Raw genomic sequence first — 24,289 nt, 5'->3', positions numbered from 1 at the left:
TAATTAGATTTCTGGATGAGAAAGAGACTTGCTGCTTATTCCTTAAGGGGAAAAGAAATTAACTATTGCAAACATCAGAAAGGAAAAATTCTCCATTCATTCAGCCAACCTTTACCAAGCACCAAATTTGTGCCAGTCCCTGACTACCCAGGCTCTCATGAAGCTTACTCTATAGTGTGGGGAAGACTAACTGAAGCACCGTATTAATGAATGCATAATTATAAAATGAGAGCTTAATAAAAAGGAATTTAGTTATCTTGAGCACCGGTAAGGAGAAACCTAACTTATACTGGGGCAAGGTAAATAAGAGATCTTTCTGAGGAGAGGATCCTTGAGATATGGATTAAGTACTAAAGGGAGGTAGTTTAGGTGGAAAAAACAGTACTGGGACACATCCTAGATTTCTGATTTGTGCAACCAAATGGTTACTGGTTTCATTTACTGAGAAACAGATTTGATATGTTAAGTGGTTTGGAGACATCTAAGTAGAGATATTTAGTAAGCAGTTAGATACAGAAATAGAATACAAAGAAATCTTTCTAGAAATATGGATTTTATATACTATAAATATGTATATATGTACTATACATTTTCTTACTATTTAAACCATTCCAAAATTTAAATTTATATATTCTTTCTAATAACTCACTCAACAACTTCTTAGGATAATCAAGAATTAAGTACACCCTACCCAAAGTATTTGAAAACTGACAAATTCTGCATTTGTTTCCTCTTACTCATCTAATTACCCTATATTCTAAGAAATGTTACAATTGCTAATTTTAAAAAAGACCATTGCCAAGAAGATAGAAATAGAATGTGCAAGGAAATAATATAGTATGTGTATCAGGACAAATGTTTCTGAGCTAAGGAAAGCAAGACATTATACATTAACAGATTCAATAATATTGATACTGTCAAATGCACAGCCATGATTCTACCCAATTAGATCTTCAAAATTCCTCTGTGATATATCAATTTCTGCTTTCCACAGTTTCTCTCATGTAACTCCTCCCAAAAGCAAAGCAAAGACAGACCAAGGTGGATTAATGAGGATTCTGAATAAGCTCCTGAAGAAGTGGTTAGCTGCACAGCTACCAGCCAGCGCTGGGGCTACAAGTCTGAAAGAGATGCTTCAGACTTGCATGTCCTCTCTTTAGGCTGCTTCTCAGAAACATCAGGTTTATTACTGGGTATAGAAGAAAATTTATTTTTATTTAGCATTTGTATTCCACGAGTAAAGCTGAAAAAAGGAAAAGGACTATACTATACATTAATAAATTGTGATGTGATAAAATGGTTATGTTTATCTGCAGGGCTATATGCAGTCACTATAAAAACTATTTTGAAATACTCTGATCTTTCCTCTTAACTGCTTTAGTTTTTTATGGACCCCACCTAATAATTTACTGAAATAAACCATTCAATTAAAATTACTTCAAGAGATAATAATTCTTGGACATAAATGCCCAGGGTTTGCCACTCAGCAGACTGACTCTGGGCCAAGTCACTTCACCTATCCATGTCTGGTTTTCTTATCTATAAAATGGACTTAATAAAACAGAACCTGTATCACGGGGTACTGAAAGATTACATGAGCTGATAGGTGTACAGTGCTCTATATAGTGCTTGACAGAGTACTCAAAATGAATTTTTTATTAATTTCAAACAAAATTATTTCAATAAATCAATTTTATAACTGAAATCAATGGTTTCAACAAAAATGATTCCTTTGGAGTACAATTTTGAGGTTGTTGGCAGTTAACAGCTAACACTTATTGAGCAGTTCACATTAGTTCACCCCGGATGCAGCTCTTCTCCCAATCACTGCAGAACCGTCATCAAACATTTCCCCTCCTTTCCTCCATCTTTGCCCGAAACTGTTGAAGCAACTCCCTTCTTACTCTTTTTACTCTTCCTTTGCAAGGTGCAAAGTCAAACAAAGTCAATGAACCTATTTTTAGTACAACTGCATGTTATCTGCGAGCTCCAAAAGGGCCAGCAAGGACTGTCCCTGCGCCACCTACCACTACACACCCAGCAGGGTACCTGGCATACAGTAGGCACTCAAGCAGAAGGTAAGTAGTTAATCAAAAATAAACAAACTTGAATCCCTCCTAACCTATTTGATACAAGCAGCTTTCACTAACAAATGGATTTCTTCATTTTTATTATCTCAAATTAATAGAAAAAGGTTTCACAGAGATGAAGTAGTAGGAATGAAGGAACAGATCTAGGACGAGGTCCAGGAAATAAAAAAAAAAGAGAAAAGCAAACTCCCTTCTTCCTATCTACCATCTCCTTGCCAGACAAGAAAAAAAGAGACCCTATGCACTCCGGTCGATATCCATCAGACACATTTGTAAACTGGCAAACAGGGTAGGGCCCTCCACAGGCTAAAGGAAAACTGAACTCAAGATTTTAAAATATGTCATTTTTAGAAATAAGAACCTTTTGATTAATTTTAATGTGCAGCTTTAACTTGTTTTATAAGTTTTTTATAAAGTTTTTTTTCCTCTTTCTCCTCTTCCCTTTTTTTTTTGCTTTTGGACATAGAATTTCAGCCAACCTCCAAGTGGGCCTGTCTATGCATTTGTAAAAGAAAACAGCTTATATGCCTAATTAGAGTAAAATTTGTCAAGCTGCATGTCTATGGATAATTTATGACACTTATCCCCACAATTAGTTTAGAAGTGTATATAAAAGTAAGTTGTAATTTAGGTTACCAATACAAAAATAATCACACAGAAGGCAAAGATATTTGTAGTAGCCCTGTACTATTTCTTAGGTATCAAAAAAAAAAAAAAGGAAAAGAAAAGATGCTCAAGAGTAAGATAGCAGCATGATACCATACTTTAAACATGCTAAAACAATACAATTAAAGAATATTTGTGAAAGGTAGGTTCTAGCTCTTAGCAGAAACCTAACACAAACTCTAAGCTAATAAAACAACAAATTTTGGTGTTTCATGAGCATACATTAAAGCTCCACTAAGTTTCACTTTAAAATACATCATCCAATCAGAATTAGATTAAAAGTATTGAGCTGAAAAGCTGTCCTCAGTATACTATTAAATTAAAAGAGAGCAATTGTAGAATAACATTTTATAGTTCATAATAAAGAAAAAAAGTATATACTCTAACAAATGAGATTAGAGAAAGATGTTAAAGGATACACACCAACCTGTTTAAACTGGTTATTTCAGGAAAGTGATAAAGGAAAGGAAGAACAAATGATTCTCTCCTTTTTTTTTTTTTTTCTTTTTGGACATACTTCTTTCTGTATAATTTGTCTTGCTACAACAAGCAAGTATCTATAATTAATTTTTAAATAGAGGAGAGTTTTTTTTAAAGGGAAAGTGAAGAGAAAAAGCAAGAGAGATGTGTTCATAAACTCCAACCATTTAGTATCAACCTATTTCAAGGTGTGCTTCTACAAATATATTTATTTTGCAAGTATAATTTAATATTAGCATATTAAATGGTTAATAAAATTTAGTAAACGTCCCCATGCATCCTCCCAAATAAAGAAGCAGCACTTTCCTAAACTGACTTGGCTGAATGATGTTATGCTACCCCTTTAGTATCTTATTAATTTTAAATGGGTACATATATAGACTCATGTTCAAAAGGAAAATCCTACAAAGCATTTTCACAGATGGCTTGTTTCTCAGTGGACAGAAATTTGACAGAGCGTGAAACAACAACCTATAATTATATTAATATTAAGGTCAACAGGATTACTTTGTATGCATAACTGAATATTCCAAACATCTGAAAGCCTTTAGTCCTTATCAAACCAAAACCTAGACAAAATATCATGATGTAAGGACTGAAGAGAGTGATGTCATTTCAAAAAGTATCTATGGTGCTACTACATAGCCTCTAAAAATAAACAAGAAGCTAACTTCATACCTTGTTAAAAGTAGGTAATTTCTAGCCCCTGAAATGCATTCTCTTATCAAGTGGCATTTTTATCAGAACAATATAGATTTTAAAAGACAGGGAACTTGAGCTCACATATGGTTATGAAAGCAATGCAAACAGTTTTATTGAAACCACATTAATTCTAACCACACTAAGACTTCTTAATAATAGAGTCAATGCATCAATTCGCTCATATTCATGACTCACTGGTACTAGAAAAACCAGTTTCGTTCAGTTTACTTACTGCAGATTATAAAAGTGTCTACCTACTACATGTAGAAAGATAGTTTCAGCATAGGCAAAAGAAAAGTGACCTAAGTGATGCAAATTAAAAGGATGCTTCACACCAGTAATTATATAAAGAACTGAATAATGGCATTCTCTTATAGAAGCCTGGAATAGTTCAACTTATTCTCCCCCAAGAAATATGGCCTCATGATTTATCTTAAAGCAAAGCCCTAAAGCACCTGAAAGGTTTATTAAACAAATTCCCAAGTATACTTCATTATCACCTTGGTGTAATTCTAAATGCCACAAAGTCAATTCAGCAATTCACTGTTTACAAAATGGTTATCACATACCAACACTGTGTGAAATACAGTAGTGATTACAATACACACCTTGTCTTCAAGGAACTTATAATCAAGTATGAGAACAGAATATGCTCACAAATGACTATACAGCCTTTCTCAATCGAGGTTATTCACCTGAATTGCAAAAGGGAGAAACTGATTTGAGCATTATTTTCTCAATTCTTTCAAGGATGGCACCTAATTAGTACCATTCTATATGCACATGATGGTTGGCTTAGCGTGTAACGGGAGAAAAGAATCAGAAGGCAGAGTATGGAAGACCACATGTCATGCTCCAAATTTTGTATTCTTTGCTACTGGATCACTGAGAGCTCTCAAATATTTTTAAGCACAGAAGTAACATAATCAGACACATAAAATGTTATTGAACAGCAACAGAAGAGATTAAGAGAGAGAACTAGAAGCAAGAAGACCAGCTATAAGATTATAGAAATAATCTCAGCCTCTGGTGTAAGGATGTCCTGAAAACAGCAGGATCAGGAAGGATGAAAAGTGAATGAACCAGACTTCATAAATGACATGGATCCAAGAACAGGAGCTGTGACATGAAAGCTGCCTCCAATGCTTTCATCCAGGATGGCCAGGAGGACAGTGCTAACGTGAAACAGTGTCAGAAACATAGTAGTTACAGGTTAAAAAGAAAAGAATGGCTAATTTTTTTTTAAAGTACACTTTCTATCCCTTTAACTATGCTAGATTTATTTTAGAATATTTTTAAATTTTAGAATAAATAAGAACCATAATTAAAGACCAGATTTTAACGCACGTATATCCCTACATCACTTCTTCAGAATAAAATACTAACAAACCAGAAGAAACTCTAAACAACTTGATGTCTTGGAAATAAAGAATCCCACCATTTAGAGTAAAGAAAAAAGAATCCCATCTTAATAGGCTGCCAGAACCAGCTTATTAAGAGATATACGTGAGTATCTCTCAGGCCTCCAGAATGACCCACAAGATTGATCCTCTGTCCCTCAAGGAGAATAAAAAACTGAGGTTGGACCCATGAATGAGCACAGTGTATGTAACTTCAGTCCACTCTGCTGAGAATCACTGTAATTCTCTTCAAGTATAATTCTTGTTGTAGGAATGACCCAGCAATAAGGTATCGTGAGCCTTCAGCCAACACTTTAAGAAAAAGTTTCCCTAAGAAAAGGAATGACAAATTCTATGTCATTGTCTAAAAGTATTTGAAAAATTAGAGGAAGAATGTTGTAGAAATGCACAATGTGAGATTTTTTTCCCAACTGGTCTTGAAATTAAATTTAAATGTGTGGTGGTGTTTTCCCTATCTACTTTACCTCTCCCTCAAAAAAGTCTTAAATAACTAGGAGGCAACTCAGAATCATAAGAATCCTAACCTACAATCCAATCGACGTTCATAAACCATATTCTAAACTGTGTGCAAAAAAAATTTAATGGAAAACACATGAATATGTCCTTCTATTTATCTATCACTCATTTATTTCCCCTTCTGTCCTCTGTGAGATGATGTGGTCATGTTATTGCTCATTTTTGTGGTCAAACTTCTAACGTCCAAATGTAGGAAAATAAATTAGCTTATAGAATGATTTTGAGATGGCAGGGATGTTTACTGAATTATCTGAAACAGTAGAGGCATGTGCTTTCTGGAAAAACAGAGGCAGAACAGCATAAACAGTAAGAGCAAAGCTTCAGTATCAGAGAGTCCTTGGTTCAGATTCCAGCTCTGATACCTGTGAGCTTTGCCATGTTTCAATTTCTTTATCTATAAAATGGAATTATAAACGCACATAAACAACCCTGTGAAGTAAAATCAGATCGGTGCTTCCCACACCTGGCCAGTCACCAGAATCGCTTCGGAAACTTATCAGAAACATAATATCCTAGGCCCCATTCCATACATTCAGGGGTGTGGTCCAGAAATTTATATTTCTTAACAAATTCCAAAGATGACCCTTACATACTGGTCACAATTTGGAAATCATGAGGAAAATTTTACGTATTTTATGTTTTTATATATTCTTATATTATTTATATATTTATATATTATATATGTAACTTACCAGCACTCTAGTACATTATAATGTTCAATTAATTATCACTCATTATTTTGAAGTAGAAATAAAACTAAGCATTTTGTAACTAGATGGCCACTAACCAGTCTTGCAGAAGTAGTTTACATAAACCTCTCAACAAAAACGAGACAGACTTACAGCATGATACCATACTGTCTGAGTCACAGTGAGGGATGACATAAATGAAGTTCCACATTAAGGACAATGCTCCTTTCCCACAACATGTTTATGACAGAAGGAAAGCATGAAGTCACGCATGCCTAATAACTTTCTTAACAAAGCTTGATCATTTCAAGTCATTCTATCACAAAACCTTTAAATTCACCCCTTATTTTTCAGTAATTCATACAATTCATGCAAATTCACCACAGAATAATGCAAACACTAAATAAATGTGTACAACAACATTAACCATTGCAACAAATATCTAAAACCCACAGAGATGGATACTCATTGAAGATTCTTGGTTCTTAGATATTTATGAATAATAATCCATTTTTCCTTTAAAAAAAGTCTAAACCCTTGAATTAATTAGCAATTCTAAATAAAATGGCACCATATATAAGATAATCAGCCCTTTTATAAAAAAGTCCAACCATACTTTTTATCAATATTTTGTACAAACCAATGTTACCTACAGGACTACATTATTATTTTTTAAGTTCTATTAAGAAACTTAACAAATTTGTTTTTAAATGTAATTTCCAGTTGTTTCCATCATATCACAAATCCAAGGTAAATTCAGACACTACTAAAGTACTAAATATTCTCTCTTTTAAATGTAGGTATTTAATAAAAAATAGTTACCACCCGTAGAAGGTAAATATTCCATGGCCACATACATTTATTAGGCACCAAATTTTTCTTTTAAGTGCCTTTTAGAGATGATTTTTTTAAATAAATCCAAAACTTAGCTACTGATGTTTAAAAGGTAAAATATTTCAGCTGTTTAAAAGAGTATGTTTACCTAATTTAAATAAGGTATTTTACCTTTGGGCTTATTTCTCCATATACACATCTTACAACGATTACGAGGATCAGTGATCTAAAGCTAACAGACTGCTGCAAGCACTGAGAAAGGAGTATGTTATATAAATAAAGCTTAAAGAGAAGAAGTTGTTTTGGTCATTAAATTATAGGACTTTTCCATTTTCTTCTACTAAGTTTTAACCATTAATCCTACTGGTATTAGAGAAACAAAGTTAAACCAACAGATTCATAAGGCTGTGGTAATCTGATCTTAAGAAAAGCACAAACTAGAGTTTAAAAATGTCTCAAGCAAGTATAACCAAAAGTTATCATCTTTCCTCTGCCTGCAAAATATTAACTATTTATATTAAAAGTCCTTGTAAAGCACTGAATCAGCTCCAACTATCCACATGATAAAGAATGAGGAAAATTTCATGACTTTTAACTACCCACCACACCTATATTTTCAGATATATCTGGTGTTCAGGGAGTGAGAATCAAGGGCATTAAAAAAGCTTTTCAACTTCAGTACACACCTGATATGCTGCAAATAAAAAAATATATACCTGGGACTACCAATAACATGTGATAAGAACTGTTGACTTTCTGCTCCTTTTCCCCAAAGCAACATTTTTATAGATATATCTTCCTGATGCCTTTGAAACCTCTCTACGCTACACTTTCCTGGTTATATTATGGGGTCCCTCCCATGGTTAAAAGGATGTTTTGGCAAGGAGTCTTCAAAAAGATACAAAAACTTTTAGAAGAGAAAATGGAAGAGAAAAGAGGGTTATGATATCACTTCTCCATCATCAATTACTTCTCAAAAAACAAAACCCAGTTTATCTCATATTTTAAAATACTATAACAATAAAATTCTTCAACGAAGAATAGGGATGGGAATAAACTTCCTTCTACTCTACCTCAACCCTTAAGTTTAGGACACAGCAAATTACTGTTTGCAAAATTAGCTATAGTTTCCATGACAATAAACATTCAAAAATTAACTCCAAAATGATTTGTCACAACCTACTGTGGTGATATTTCTTTAAAATATAGAATCTAAAATAGCACAAAGTACAAGACAATAACTTACTTGAGTTGGAACAAGCACAGGAGGGTAAGCCATCTTATGATGTCTGTACACCCAAAATGCACAAATGACAATCCCCGCAATTAACATAAGTGGCACCAAGGAATAGAGCAAGATGTTGTAATAGGGTGGCTTAGGTGTAACCGGATTCGAAGTAGCTGTGGAAAAGGGGAGGAAAAAACCACTCAGATTCGGTCTACAAAATTCCACAATAAATATTTATTATAGTGTCAAATTTTAGGAGAAAAATAAAGAGTAAGAGAAAGTGGGAGTCAATTACTTCATCAACACAAATATGCCTTGTTTTCAGAACAGGGCTATGTGTTTTCCCTGTGAACTTACGCTGTGTGACCTCCATCTCCGGAAAATAAGAAAACCTCTCGTTACACATATTGCCCTCACAGCAACAAAAATAAACTTCAGGGCTGTCTTTTTTTTCTATACAATCAGTCCTATAAACAGTAAGAGGAGAAATAATTAAAATCAACATTATTATTCTGAATCTACAACAGATTTTTTTAAAAGATTTTCTCAGAGATAAAATGAGTAAGTCGTTCATAGCCAACTTCAAGATTTTTATTAATATTCAATGATCAATTCTTAAAAGCAAAAAATGTTCCTTGAATCCTGTTATTAAATCTCATCAGGAAAAAAAAAAAAAACCCAGGTGATTTTATAACAATCACACTGGCTCCTTGAAACTACTTCTTTAATTTGGTTTTTAATGATCAATCTAAGGCAACCAAACATCTTTTTTATTACTTTTTCAATTATTAGAAAAGCTTGAAGAGGAACATAAAGCCAGTGAAGAAATTTGATCTAGGAGTGCTTTTTCTCACAGGAAATACAGCTTTCCCATTTTATGAATACAACAATTGAACACTATATATAAAAAAATTATATGTGTGTACACAAATACATATACATGTATGTATACATACATACACACACAAAATACTGCATGCTCATATCTTATGGCAGAATATATTTCAACATTAGACCTAAACTAGGTTTGGGAATTAAACCATTAGGCCATTTTTTGCAGCAGATTTAAATTTCCTGAGCAGAATGAATAGGGTTGGGATAAGCAAGAAGTAAACAGCCATATGTAACAACAAACATATAGGATGTAGTAACTCAAAAACTGATTGGACTTCAGTTGATTTAAAGGGTAGGGGAAAGGCAGCCTTCTATATAGGAACTGAGTTGCTGAAAGGATAGGGATTTAGCCTCTAGATCAAATCCTAACAACCACTAAAAAATAGCTATACCTATTTTTAAAAAGTCAAATATTTAAATATTGCTATTAACATCGCATGGATTTAAAGATATATCTTACAAATAAACTGTGAACTTTGGTAATGACTGTTAGATATTATAATAAGGTTGAATTTAACTCTAAAGTGAAAAGTTCAAGAAATTTCAGGGTGAAGGCAGTTTTAACAAAATCAAACTTTAAAATGAAATCTATACTAATATCTATTTAGTAGAAAATAAAACACATGAAAGCTACGTTTTTAACAATACATAGAGAAATGTACAAATTTAAAATTTAATATTTAGAATCATGCCTCAAATTATAGGTTTAATATGATTAAATACCTAACCTAATTAACTCAAGAAAATTACTTTTCACCATCCAATTTAATTCTTTTTATCAGTCTTTTCCTCCATACTTTGATATTTCTTTAATCTTTTTTTCCTTTCTCTTACTTCTCTTACTACCCTTAATATTCATTTTTAATCAAATTCAGAGCATAAAACAAAAATTCATACATTTTTAAATTACCATTTAACCCCTAGAAACAAAGCTGCCGTAGTAATTATCACTGTAAGAGCATTTTCAATGAACAACCCACTCACCATTATGAAAGTTTAACCTCCAGCAAACTGGTTTTAGGTGAGAAGCACAGTAGCTTTCTTCTATAAAAAGAACAGGATCCCTGATTTCAACTAATTTATAAAAGATAGTTTTGGATAAAGATGATCTCCAAACCTCATTTCTTCCCCTCCTTACCTTTCTTTTTTTAAATTTGAGATATAACTGACATATAACATTATATTAGTTTCAGGTGTACAACATAATGATTGGGTATTTGTATATACTGTGAAATGATCACCCCTGTAAGTCTAGATAACATCCATCACCACATATAGTTACAAATTCTTTTCCTTGTGATGAAAACTTTTAAGACCTACTCCTTAGCAACTTTCAAATATATAATACAGTATTATTAATTATAGTCACAATTACATTACATCCCCAGGACTTATTTACAAGTGGAAGTTTGTACCCTCTTGAGTCCCTTCACCCATTTCACGCACCCCTCACACTCCCTGGCCTCTGATACCACGAATGGTTTCTCTGTATGTATGGGTTCTTTTTTTTTAAAATTCCACATGTAAGTGAGGTCATATGGTATTTGCTTTCCTCTGTCTGATTTATTTCACTTAGCATAATACCCTCAAGGTCCATCCGTCCACCTGTGTTGTCACAAATGGCAAGATGTCCTTCTTTTTTTATGACTGAATGAATAATAATCCACTGTATATATAAACTATGTATTCTTTATCCATTCATCCTCTGCAGACACTTAGATTGTTTCCACATCTTGTCTACTATAAATAATGCTGCAAGAACATGGAGCTGCATGTATCTTTTCAAGTCAGTGTTTTCATTTCCTTTGGATATAGACCCAAAAGTGGAATTGCTGTATCATATGATAGTTCTATTTTTAATTTTTTGAGGAACCTCCAAAGTGTTTCCCTAGTGGCCCTACTCACCCTTTCATAATAGCAAGTATCACCTGATGATCACCTCTGTTAATAGGCTAATAATCAGAAATACAGCTAATATGTATAGAGTAATAATCCCGGGAAAAGTCACAGATTTAGAAGTATATCCTAAATACTAAATACATATCTAAATGACTATTTTAATTTCTCATGAAATGTGGAGCTAATTCAATTTTCATGAGCTTATTCAACACTTTTTACTATTAATCACATGTGGCCAATCAACCATAGATTCATGGTAATTAATTAAGGCTCCTGAAAGTGGATCAGGAAGTATCTAGTATTCCATGAGTATATCAGTTATTTGGCTCCAAAAAGTCTCGTTATCTAGAATTTTGCAGCCTCTGCAGTCATCAGCATCCACCAGCAGTGAAAATCCTATGGCCCAGGCAGTTTAAGTGATCAGCCCAACATTTAGGGACACCTTACAGAAAAATCACAGGCAGTCAGTAATATATCCACTGTATTTTATTTCAGGTACAGAATAAAACTATTTAAGTGAGATCTTTTAAATAAAATGTAGCTTTCTATGAGGACTGTGTTAGTTCTGATGTAATTCTGAACGTCAAGTTAAAATGTCTCTTGGGATAAAGAACAAAGGCCTACTTTGCAAGAAAAAAAGGGGAAAATGTAGTGAGATCAATTTCTTCCAGATACATAAAGAGGGAAACTAAAAGGAAATTAAATACTATGATTAAGCTTTATTCTCCTTCAGGATAGATTTTCAACAGACATACTCTCTTTTAAAGCAATTTTTAAAAACCTTTTTCCTTAAAATTGGCATTTAAAAAAATCTATAATCCTAAAAACATAAAGAAATGTTTCTTATCTAAAGTTCTCATTACTTGGTAGATTATTCAAAGTACATCGAACATAAAACATAAACATACTATATTTTATTACTTTAAAATACTTATCTTGTCATTACATCATATTATAATGGCCTTCATAATCTCATCTTTAAAAAAAAACTTTTAAGTGAAAATCCATGCACTGATCTTTCTCCTTCTAAAAAAAAAAGAGGGGGTGATGAAAATTATTCAGCACTATCATAAAAAACAAAATGTTTCCTTACCTGTCATAGCAGTTGATATCATCCAGCCAACAACCTTGCTTCACTATTTCAATGGAACCAGAAATATTCTTCCAGGTAGCAAAACAATGCCGCCGTTTATCTTTGTCACCATAACAGGATTCAACACCAGTTCGATTGGTTCTATCTCTTTCCCAATTAGCATTATAGAAAATACACTCCTGAGTTTCTGATCTACCAAGTATAGCACCTATAAGATAATAAAGCAACAACTTAATATAACTGTATTCATTCTTTAAGAGATTGTCTCCCAGTTGATCAAACTTCAGATCTTCCTAAAATATCAATAATTTACTGTCTTCCTAGTTATGTAACACAGCGTTAAGGTTTCCAGGCCAATCTCTGTACTTTAAATATAATTTTAAAAAATAAAAGAAAGCGACCATATATATCGTAAGATTTCTCTGTAAAAGGGCAGTTTCACTTCATTTAAGACTGTCATTGATGAAAAGCAGTAAAACGTAACTTTATTAAATCCTGACCCTTGATTCTTTCTCAATATTCTGTGTGGCAAAACACACTTCTGCGGCACACTGAAGAACAAAGACTATCTCCAGATAAAGCCCTTGCATGACTGAGCTGTGAACTAAACCAACCCGTTATTCAGACTTGAGTATCTGGCAGAAATGTTCTCAAAAATGAACCAAGTAGACCTGTTTCTTCAAGGAAAACAACTGACAGTATGCATTACTAATGATAAAACATGAGTTTCCAAGCAAAAATAAGAATTCTGGAAAATATGTATTCATTATCACCATTAGGCTAACACCTTCCTGATACTCAAAAGAATTCTTTTTCATAAAATCAGTGATGATATTAACAAATATGACTTTTAAATATAGGAAAATGAAATGTGCCAATATTTAGAAGGTCTATATAATTCAGAGAACCAATATTTTCTAAATGAATTATGTGTGATGCTCGAACATTCTTAAGTAAAACAACTTTCATAGGTTAAAAAAAAAAATCCATTCAATGTTCAAGATAGTCAAGTAGATTTTAATGTTACCGACTTCAAAAAGTTCATTAATGGTTTCAGATTCCACACTGTGACTAACTTTTAAGAAACCATCTCTTGTCTTAACTCTTAACCTTAACCCTAATCCTAACCCTAACCCTAAGTAAGTAAAGGAACTGGAATACTTAAAATAATTCTGAAAAAGATGTACAAAAGAGAATTCTTACCATCTGTTTTTAAGACTTACTCTAAAAGCTTCAGCAATCAAGACAATGTGGTCTCAGTGAAAAGACAGACACATGCACCTATGGAATAAAACTGGGAATCCAAAAACAGGCCCACACATATAAGGTCAACTGATATACAGCAAATTGATAAAAACTGATAAACAGCAAAGGGGCCAATGCATTTAGAGAGAGAAAATATAGTCTTTCAACAATTGATACTGAAACAACTGGACATCTACATACAAAACAAAGAACCTCAGCTCACAGCTCATGCCATACACAAAAACTTTACTCTAAACATATCATAGACCTAAAATAAAACCTAAAACTCTAAAACTTCTAGAAAAAAAAGAAAAATCTTGTGACCCTAAGTTATGAAAGATTTCTTAGAACACAAAACACATGAGCCAAAAAAAAAAAATTGGTAAGCTGAACTTCTTAAAACTTCTCTTTGAAAGTTAAGGAAAAAAGTCCAACTGGAAGAAAATATTTGCAAATTATATATCTAAAAAAATAACTGATATTCAGGAAATAGAAGGATCTCTCACAACTCAATATTAAGAAAACATACTACCCAATTTATAAAAAAAGGGCAAAAGATTCAAATACATGCTTTGTCAAAGAGACATGAGTGGGAAATACTATTAAAAAGATTCTCAATTTCACTAATAATAATCAGGGAAATGCAAACTAAAACTAAATCTAATATTGATTAGAATTAATAATACAAAAACACAGTCTCAAGTGGTGGTAAATACATAGAGCAACTGGGACTTCCCACATGGTTGTGGGAATGCAAAATGGTCCAGCCACTTTGGAAAACAGTTTGACAGCTTCTTATTGTTAAACATGCATGCTGTGTAGACAGCAACCTCATGTCTATGTATTTACCTAAGAAATGAAAACATATGCCCATGCAAAAATCTGTACATGAAATGTTTAAAGTGGCTTCATCCATAACCACAAAAAACTAGAAACAACCCAATATCCAGCAGTGGTAAATAGAAAAATAAACATCTATACAGTAAGAAGAAATGAACTAATGATAGAAACAACATGGATAAATTACACACACATTACACTAAAAATGAAGAGAGACTACAAAGGTTATCTATTAAATGCTTCCATTTACATAATATTTTGGAAAAGGCAAAAAGTAAGGGGACAAAAATCAGATTAGAAGCTGGAGGATGGGGAGAGGGCTGATTACAAAAGATTATGAGGAAACTTTTGGGTGTGATGGAAACATTCCACATTTTTTATTGTGTTGGTGGTTATATGACTGCATTGGTTAATCAGAACTCATAGAATTGTATATCTAAACAATAAACATTTTATTCTATGTAAATTATAATTTAATAAACCTAACCAAAAAAAAAAAAATAAAGAAACTACCACTTGTTGAGTTGTGGTATAGTATCAAAGAAAAACATCCACAATTATCTACAAAAGCTATTAAAATATTCCTCATTTTTCCAACTAGTTTCATAGTTTGTGTATGGCCAGATTTCCTTCATATCAAAGCAATGTATCATAACAAACTGAATGAAAAAACAGACATAAGAATCTAGTTGTCTTCTACTAAAACAATCATTAAAGAGATGTGCAAAAATTTCACTAATTTTTGTTGTTTTGGAAAATATTTTTTTATAAACATCTATTCTTTTGCTAACATATAATGGACTTATTATTGCCACTTTTAAATAAGTATTTTTTATTTTCTGCCTTAATTTCTAATAAGATGAATATTTCTATAATACAGCCTACATTTAAAAAAAAAGACTGGGGTTCTAAATTTCTAAGTCTAAAGAAGTTCTGAGACCAAAAAGTTTGAGAACTGCTGCTCTACAATGCTTTAGCAGCACAGAGATATAGTTACAAGCTGCTGAAATCTGTGGCAATAATGGCGCTGTAGACTTCCTCTCAACTATGAAGAAATCACAGTGTGAGCTGACATGTTGTAAACTATGACTGGTAACTCTATGTCCACTGTATTCTATAAAGGAAGGGCTTCTACCACTACTCATCTGTGTACAAATAGTAACCATTTTCTAAATTATTCCTTTTCAGAAATCTGTTGAAAATATCAGCAAATTAAGTTTCCTCCTTTACTAAATAATTCTAAAGCAATCATGCACTGCCCACATTATCTCAAAACAGGGGATGGCAAACTTTTTCTGTAAAGGGCCAGACAGTAAATATTTAGGCTTTGTAGGCCACGTGGTCTCTGTCACAACTACTCAGTTCTGCCACTGCAGCACAAAAGCGTCCACAGAACAGTAAATGATTGAGGTCTGTTACATTCCAATAAAACTTTATTTATGAACACTGAAAACTAAATTTCATGTATTTTTACATGTCATAAAATATTATTTAAATTTTTTTTAACCATTTAAAAATGTAAAAATTATTCTTAGTTCACAGGCTGGATTTGGCCTATAGGCTGTGTGGTCAGCTACTGCTTAAAACAACATTCTAATTCCCACAGTCTAGTAATCTGCCTTGTGTTTGTTTTGTTTTGTTGGGGAGGGTCTTCTGTGAATGATCACTTGTGTAATTCACGTTAAAAATCACTATTAATTATTTTTAATATCCAAAAGAAGGCTCCACTGAGACATAGGAACACCACTTAAACTAAACAAAACTGACACAAAAGAAAGAACATTTCCTAGAACAGAAATGCCAAATGGGTTTCATTTTTGGTGTCAATTCCAAACAATTAACAGTGGCTGCTGGGAGCAATGTACTGAGAAAGACTTTGGGGTTAAAGGGTCTTGAAATTAGTATGGAAAGAAGGGAAACAACATCAATATCTTTTTTTTTGCCACCTCTGATCTAGAAAAAATATAAACAAATGATTATTTTCTTCATTTTAAAAAATGCTTCTTAATTATGTAATGGTAAGTTAAGCTCTCAGAGTGATTTTTCTAGATCTAGACTATCATTTGATTGATTATTTTCCACAGAGAGAAATAAAATTGCTTAGAGGGAAAACCGACAATCTTGCCATCCTCTCCTCAAGTTGATTCTGTAATCAGTCTCTATACCATCACATCCCTAACTGACCAATAAATATAATAACATGATAATTATAAAAATAAATCAAATTATATGTATTTTTATGTTCTTAAGTGCACATAGTGACTTTGAAGGTATAGTTCAAAAAAGCATGGCAAAAGTTACCTATATTTACTAATCTGTAACTGCATCTCTCAATTTAAAAAATTCTGAAACTTTAAATTTCTACCATAGGTTTATTCTATCAAAGTGATTCCAAATAGTTAATATTAATTTCATTTTTATATTATTAAAAATAAAAAGTTTGTGTGCACAGTTTACTACAATTGCTCTTAACCAATGATGTGCACCAGAATCCCTATTTCTCAAATTTGAGTTTTCTCAAATTCATGTTTGTGTGCCATTTTGTAGCCATGGGAATGAGTAATTAAAAAGTATATTGGCGGGGGAGGAGGGAGTACAAAAACAGATATATAGATATATACTATGTATGTGTTTTCTTTTTTCCTTTTGGCAAAGACCCATTGGTGATCTAATGTTTCTCCCTAGGTAAGTACTACTGGCTTAGTAAACTGTGACCTGAACTTGGAATTTAGTTTACAAACTGTGACTTTGAACAAGTTACCAAAACTTTCACTGCTTGTCTCCATACTTGATTCAATTTCCCTAATAATTCCATAGTTTCATAATTCATACTCAGCCAAGTTATATGAACCAATAAATCTAGTCACAGAATCCAGTATCAGTTATTTTAGATATTTCTATTTCCAAAGTACCACTTATCCATAATGACTAGTAAGGACCACTTCATTTTTCTTACCATTAAAAAAAAAAAAAATACACAGAACCTGAAATTTGATAGAATATTTGGCTTCAAAATAGCCCTACAAAAGTCATATTCAGATCTAAAATACTCCTCCTATAAGGAAAAAGTAAATTTCACCTAATATGACTGCATTCGAGGATTATTAGGGTTTTGTTTTTTAAAGTGTGAAGCATTAAAACAATACACTAACCCTAATTTTACACAGTATCTTTTAGAAACAGAAGAAGGACTTCACAACTAATTTTCTGAAACCAGTATTACCTTGATACAAAAAGCAAAGACAGCACATACGAACACACACACAAACACACACACACACACACACACACACACACACACAAAAGAGAGAAATACAGACCAAAATCTCTCACTAACTTAGAAAGTCCTCGACAAAATGTTAGCAAACAGAATCCAAAAATGTATTTTTTTTTAAAAAAGTATCACACCCCAACCAAGTGGGATCTATTCCAGGCATGGAAGGTTGGTTTGATTCAAAAATCAATACATGCAATCTGCCAAATAAACAGGCTAAAAGAGAAAAATCATATGTTCTATCAGTATAACTGGAATAGAGGGAAACTTCCTCAAACTGACAGAGGGCACCTACAAAAACAAAACAAAACCAAACAAAACCCTACAGGCAACAGCATACTTAATGGTCAAAGAATGAATGATTTCCCTCTAATATCAGAAACAAGGCAATGATGTCTACTTCCACCACTGGTACTGAAAGTTCTAGCTATTGCAATAAGGCAAGAAAAAGAAATTAAAGGCATACCAATTGAAAAAGAAGATATAAAACTGTTTCTATTTGCACATGACATAACTGTCTATGCAGAAAAACTTGATGACAAACCAAAAAAATGGTAGAACTAACAAGTGAGTTCAGTAAGGTCATAGGATACAAGATCAACACACAAAAATCAACTGTATTTCTTTATACTGACAATGATTAAGTGTAACTGAAATTAAAATTAAAAGTACCACTTACAATTGCTCCTAAGGAAATAATTACATACAGTCTAGTAAGACATGTTTAGGATTTGTATGATGAAAGTTATAAAATGTTGAAAGAAATCAAAGAAGACCTTAACACTTGGCAAGACATACTGTGTTCACGGACTGGAAGAGTCAACATAAAGATGTTATTCCTCCCTAACTGATGTGTAGGATTAAACCAATTTATACCAAAATCTCAGCAAATTTCTTTGTAGACATAAATGAGTTTATTCTAAAAATTTTTGAGAAAGGATAATAAAGGGAGAGATCATTCTTCTTGATGTTAAGGCTTACCATATAGCTGCAATAAGCATAACAGTGTGGTACTGGTGGAGAGACAGATACATAGACCAATGGAACAGACAGAGGACCCAGAAACAGACCCACACAAATATGCTCAATTAATTTTTGACAAATGAGCAAAAGAATTTCAATGGAGGAGATATACCCTTTTTTGGAGCAAGGGCCATGGTTCAAGCAAATATTTCTTCACTGCCCTCCCGTTTGCAATCTATCATCTAGTAGTTCCTGAAAGCCTAGCTCTTGCAAAATGCATCCCAGACTAAATCCCACATTATGTGACCATTTTCAAGTTGTCTCAAGGTAGATGTAACAAAATCCCAGATTTCCTTTAATCAGGACTCCTCCTTCCCACAAAATATACACTACTTACAATCCAATATAAAATGTTGTATTTTCTGTTTATTCACTGTTTTTAGTTAAGTTTTCTATATATGTCCTTTTATATGTCAGAATGCCAAGGCATCTAAGACTATCCTACTTACCCCTCAAAAATAAACAATACTTAATGAATGATAAAAGTGAAAACGCAACGTTAACAACTGAATAAAAAAAAATCAACTACTACTGCTCTCCCCAACCTCTTTTGAAATAGGTAGATGAAATTAAAGAATATTCTACAATTATGAATTGTTTAATTTCTTTTCTGATTAAGATGACAATGTTTTTCACAGCCCTGTGACCAGCCTTATACTATGACAATTTTCCTATGTATGTAACCAACATTAAACAGAAAGAAAAAAACTATTTTGACAACTTACAAATCTGAGGCTCACTTCTGGACAAGTATTTTCATGCTGTCTAAAACTATCAACAAGTCATTGAGAACAGAGTATAAACAGGTATGCAACTGAATGCCTTCTCTAACCTTATGCCTCCCAAAGGCAACTCAGTCCTCTAGAAAGGGTTAATAAAGTTTCAAAAAAAATAAACACAACATGAAAAATAATTTTTGTTTCCCTTTCATATGTCACTGCTTCCTACCACTCTAGGAGTAGAATACATGTCCAGAGAGAATCGGCTATAGTAGAATGATCAAACTGAATGATGCTTTTAATCCAAAACATTTTAGAGTACAAATAAAAATATAAAATTGTATCAAAAACATTATATAAAAGAATGACTTTAAGCAAATAATTGGGAAATTCTGGTACAGTACCCTCATGGCACAAAGAAACCCTAAAATAAGTCAATGTATACAGCATTTTATTAGTTCAATAGGTATTTTTTAAGAGTCTCTCACTATGTTAGGTAGTCATCCAACAACCCAGAAACTTGCAAGTTACCTACCATAAATGAATATCATGCAACCTTCAATATGAAGGATACCCTAATTTTCCCCAAAGAGTTTTAGAAATTTTTTGACCAACTTGAAATATACAAACCTTTGTATATTTAAGTCCACATAATTTAACTCATTTAGTTTTACAAATGTTTTAAAACATGAAGCACAAAATTTTTACAATTTTGTTCAAACTTCACATATATCTTTCAACAAGTGTCATCTCATTATTTTCTTTTTGAGTCATCTAAAAGTATCAAAACTTGAATTATTTCCATTTGTTTGAGGAGCAATACTTTTTGAGGTAATACAGAATACTGACACTGTAAATGTCTTTCCAAGCCACAAATATCCATTCACATAAATACTAAGACTGTTTTTTTTTCCCATTATTCTATAGGTATATACTGCAATGGACATAAAATTACTTACAATATTGCTTTTAAAAGTGTGCTTTTAAAGGTTTTGTTTTTTTTTTTACAACTTTTGTAAATAGTTTACAACAAATTATTATAGTAAATCAACCCACCCCCCCCCAAAGAATAATTTCTTATCTGTTTAAATTCCTTATCCCCCTTTTACCTATCCCCTCAGGAAACGTCCATAAACATTCAAAATCAGCACTGCCTGGCATCATTTCATTTCTATCTTGTCTTGTCTATCTTGTCTATCATATCTAGCTAGTCTATCTTCTACAAGCAATATACTTCTATTCAACATAAAATTATTGAGAAAGAGCCTCAAAATACTAAAAATTTTGCAAAGTCTCAAATACAAAATGACTCAGGAATAATCTTTGGAGGAAACCTTACTTTATATTAAGTATATGTAGATGAAAAAAACTGATCATATGCTTGTACTGTAAATTAAAACACCAAGATAAGGGCTATAGATAAATGCAGTAGGAATTTGGAGATGATAACCTAGGACTTCTGCTAGACTATCTGTTATCATCACTGTATCACCAGTACCTGGCATAGAACAGGATCTCAATAAACATGCACTAAATCAATCAGTTCACAAGGAAATGAAAAAAGAAGGCTTTATGGAAGAAATAGAACTAAAGCAGGACTATTAAGGACAGAGAACTGAGGTACACAGAAACAAAGAAGATCATGACCAAATAAACAGAGTTGTGAAAAATCAAGATTGTTTTCACTAAACATGAAGATTCCATATTCTTTACTGGGTATAATCAAGACAGGTTTGCAAGACATCGTAAGTTAACAGAAAGAAGTGGTATTTTTAATATTACCTGAAAACAATCAGTAAACTGTGCTGGAATTTAAAGAAACTCAGTAAGCTACACTAACTACCCAATAAAAAGGAAGAATCTATACTATCCATGCTGACCAGATGGCCACAGATATCAAAAAGACTGGCAAATTAGAATCGGGGATCAAGTTTTTGCTTTCCATAGTCCTTTATTTGGTCTAAGTATAGGAAAGTAAGATATAAGTGATCTGCATTGGGTGTTTGGCTGTTGATACATGTTTATTCTTACCTTGTGTGACAAAATAAAAGCCTGATCCCAATTATATTTACCCTTTATTTCTCTTTGTTGCTAACCCTCTTCCTGATATTTGGTCTTACTGTCATGAAAGATATGTACTATCTGGAATAAGTAAGATATCTTCAAAGTTAAGGCAAAACAGAAAAATATTTTTGCCTATAGCCACAAAATGTATGAGATATCTACAAATGCCCAGATCTCAAGATTAAAATAGTTCTACCCAGTTCTCTGGCACTCATTCAAAATATGAATTACATCAGAACAGGTACAAGTAGATATAAGTATTACCCAGACTGTGTACAACAGATTTCTGATATTAGCTGTTCATTTTGGGGGGGATAGGGAGATCATGGTGACTACAGCTGGAGGCCAATAGTCCCATCAGAATAAATGTACAAAATTGTATTTTAATTGTATTGTACAAAAGCCAGAAGTGGGTATAAACTTAGAGAAGAATAAGAGATAAAAGGTAAATTCTCAAAATCAGAACAGACATCCTAAGACAGATTAAGGAAATACATACACACACACACACACACACACACACACACACACACAAAGTAGTTCTTACTAAAAACAATCTACAAGTCTCAATTACTCTGAAAAGACACTATGTACATTAAGGGTTTTTAGTGCTTTATTTACTTCAGAAGATATAGGATTTTTTTTAAGTAAATCAAACTCTGATGTAAAAATGGATCACTTCAGCTGCCATGAAAATAATGTGAAATATTTACCTTGAGGAACCAGTGGTATTAAGAAACTAAAAACAAAACAACACACAACAAACAAAAACTCATCACAAAAGTTTTCATCAAAGTAACACCTGGCAACTTAAAACCAGCTATTGAAGAAAATTATAAATATTTATTACAGTAGTTTTAAACAGGAGTACATTTCTATTAAAGAAAAAATGCAAACTCACTATAACATTAAATAACAGACATATCACTTTACCAGCCTTATTTTCAAAATCACCAACAGCCTTCTTCATATTTATAACTAAGATTCTTAATATTAGAAAAGAAAAATCTAAAATTCTTATTACTTCTCTGTGTTATGTAATTTCTTTCCCACTTCAAAACTCATTTTAATAATTTGTTTTTAAGCACCTATAAACACATCAGAGGTCTTCCGATATCCTTTCTTTTCTATATTAATACACATCATAGAAGACATGTCACCTTCCCTAAGTGACTGCCCTTTGCTGTCTGTAAGTATTAAGAAGAAAAGTAAAGTCCACAATGTCTCAAAAGACTTCCGATAAACAAGTTAGAAATATAAGGAGAATAAATTTTCAAATAAAATTTCTACATGGCAATGCAACATATAGGCCCTTTCAATCTCTCTCTTTTTTTTTAACTACACACCTTCCTACCACCAGTCAATCACTTTCAAAGGAAAACACAAACGCTTTCTGGCTTTCTTCTCAGAATTTTTCTTTGCTTCTCCTGTTATACTCTGTACTTAGTACTTACTATCAGTCTGACAAAATATGGCAAGATTCTGTCCATCGAGCTCAAGTAATAAAAATTAAAACACAACTAATGAGGAATAAAAGAAAAATATAAACATTGTAAGTTGTGACACTAAACACAGTGTGTGCATACACGTGTGTAGGAAGGAGAATAAAAGTACTGAGAAGTCAACATTTAACCACTGGTTATCTAAGGACTCCTAATATTAATTCCTGGCAAATTACTAAGATAACCACCTAAAATGTATTTTAACTTTGCTAACTCACAACTGACTAATTTTCCCCATATAGCTAGATAGTTCCAAAATTAGTATATATCTACTTTTATACAGACCAAGGTTTGATGAAAAACATAAATCTCTCAAACCTCTTTCTTAAAAAGCCTCAACATAAAGTTTTAGAGACCCAAAGAGAATACCAAATTTGTAATGTTAGAACTTCCTTTTATAAAAGAGGTAAGTAGAATCCCTTTAAATAAATCCCTTACAATTTTCTTACTTCTTAATTCACTTAATTGTAGATCTAGTTTAATACAAAGAAGTGCATTTCTGTATAGCAAAATTTTAAAAGGACTTCATTTTTAAAATTCTTCTTTAACTACATAAGATACTCCACACAGGGCCTGTTCAATTAAAAAAATGCTAACTAACCTGTGCTGAATTACTAAACATTAAATAACAAAGGCATCCTTTAAAATGTTCTCTCCCAAAAGAACTTAAAAAAATTAAAATTTCTTTAAAAGTCATCTCTTTAAAGGTAACAAGTTTTCATTATCTTAAGGAATGTCTTGAAATCTGTTTGGGCAGAAACACACTTTAAGTTGGTATATTTGGTCAGTAACCGGTATTAAAGCATTGATTTTACCATCAACCACCAAATAACTTCATTTTCCTGAATACATAAAGCATATGCAGAACAACAGGAACCAGAAAAAGAGCAAATCACAAAACTCCAAGTTTCTGGTTCAACTGATCAGCACCTGGGGCCATATTTAAGATTATAATTTTCTAGGACAGTCCAAGAAAGCCTGGCAAATTTCCAGACCTCAATCTTTCTGTGTCTTTTTAATAATTAAAAGGGGAGAAGAGGAAATAAAAGACCTGCTTTCTTCTAATTTTAACCAATATAAGTAGGCTTCTCATAACATTAAGAAGGTGAG

At 32.5% G+C, this 24,289-nt stretch overlaps 1 protein-coding gene across 1 annotated transcript in view; it reads right to left on the bottom strand.

The window, feature by feature from the left end:
- ACVR2A (activin A receptor type 2A) overlaps positions 1-24,289 on the bottom strand; it is an 84,124-nt gene that overhangs the window by 20,973 nt on the left and 38,862 nt on the right. The window contains exons 3-5 of the mRNA XM_074363619.1: positions 12,513-12,720; positions 8,984-9,093; positions 8,645-8,799 (exon numbers count right to left, since the gene is read on the bottom strand). Of these exons, the coding sequence (XP_074219720.1) occupies positions 8,645-8,799; positions 8,984-9,093; positions 12,513-12,720 (473 nt within the window). The remainder of the gene's footprint in view (positions 1-8,644; positions 8,800-8,983; positions 9,094-12,512; positions 12,721-24,289) is intronic.

Source organism: Camelus bactrianus, chromosome 5 (genome assembly GCF_048773025.1).
Source record: "Camelus bactrianus isolate YW-2024 breed Bactrian camel chromosome 5, ASM4877302v1, whole genome shotgun sequence".
Classification (NCBI taxonomy): domain Eukaryota; kingdom Metazoa; phylum Chordata; class Mammalia; order Artiodactyla; family Camelidae; genus Camelus; species Camelus bactrianus.
The sequence above is the reverse complement of the archived record's forward strand: the minus strand, read 5'-3'. Positions and strand labels throughout refer to the sequence as shown.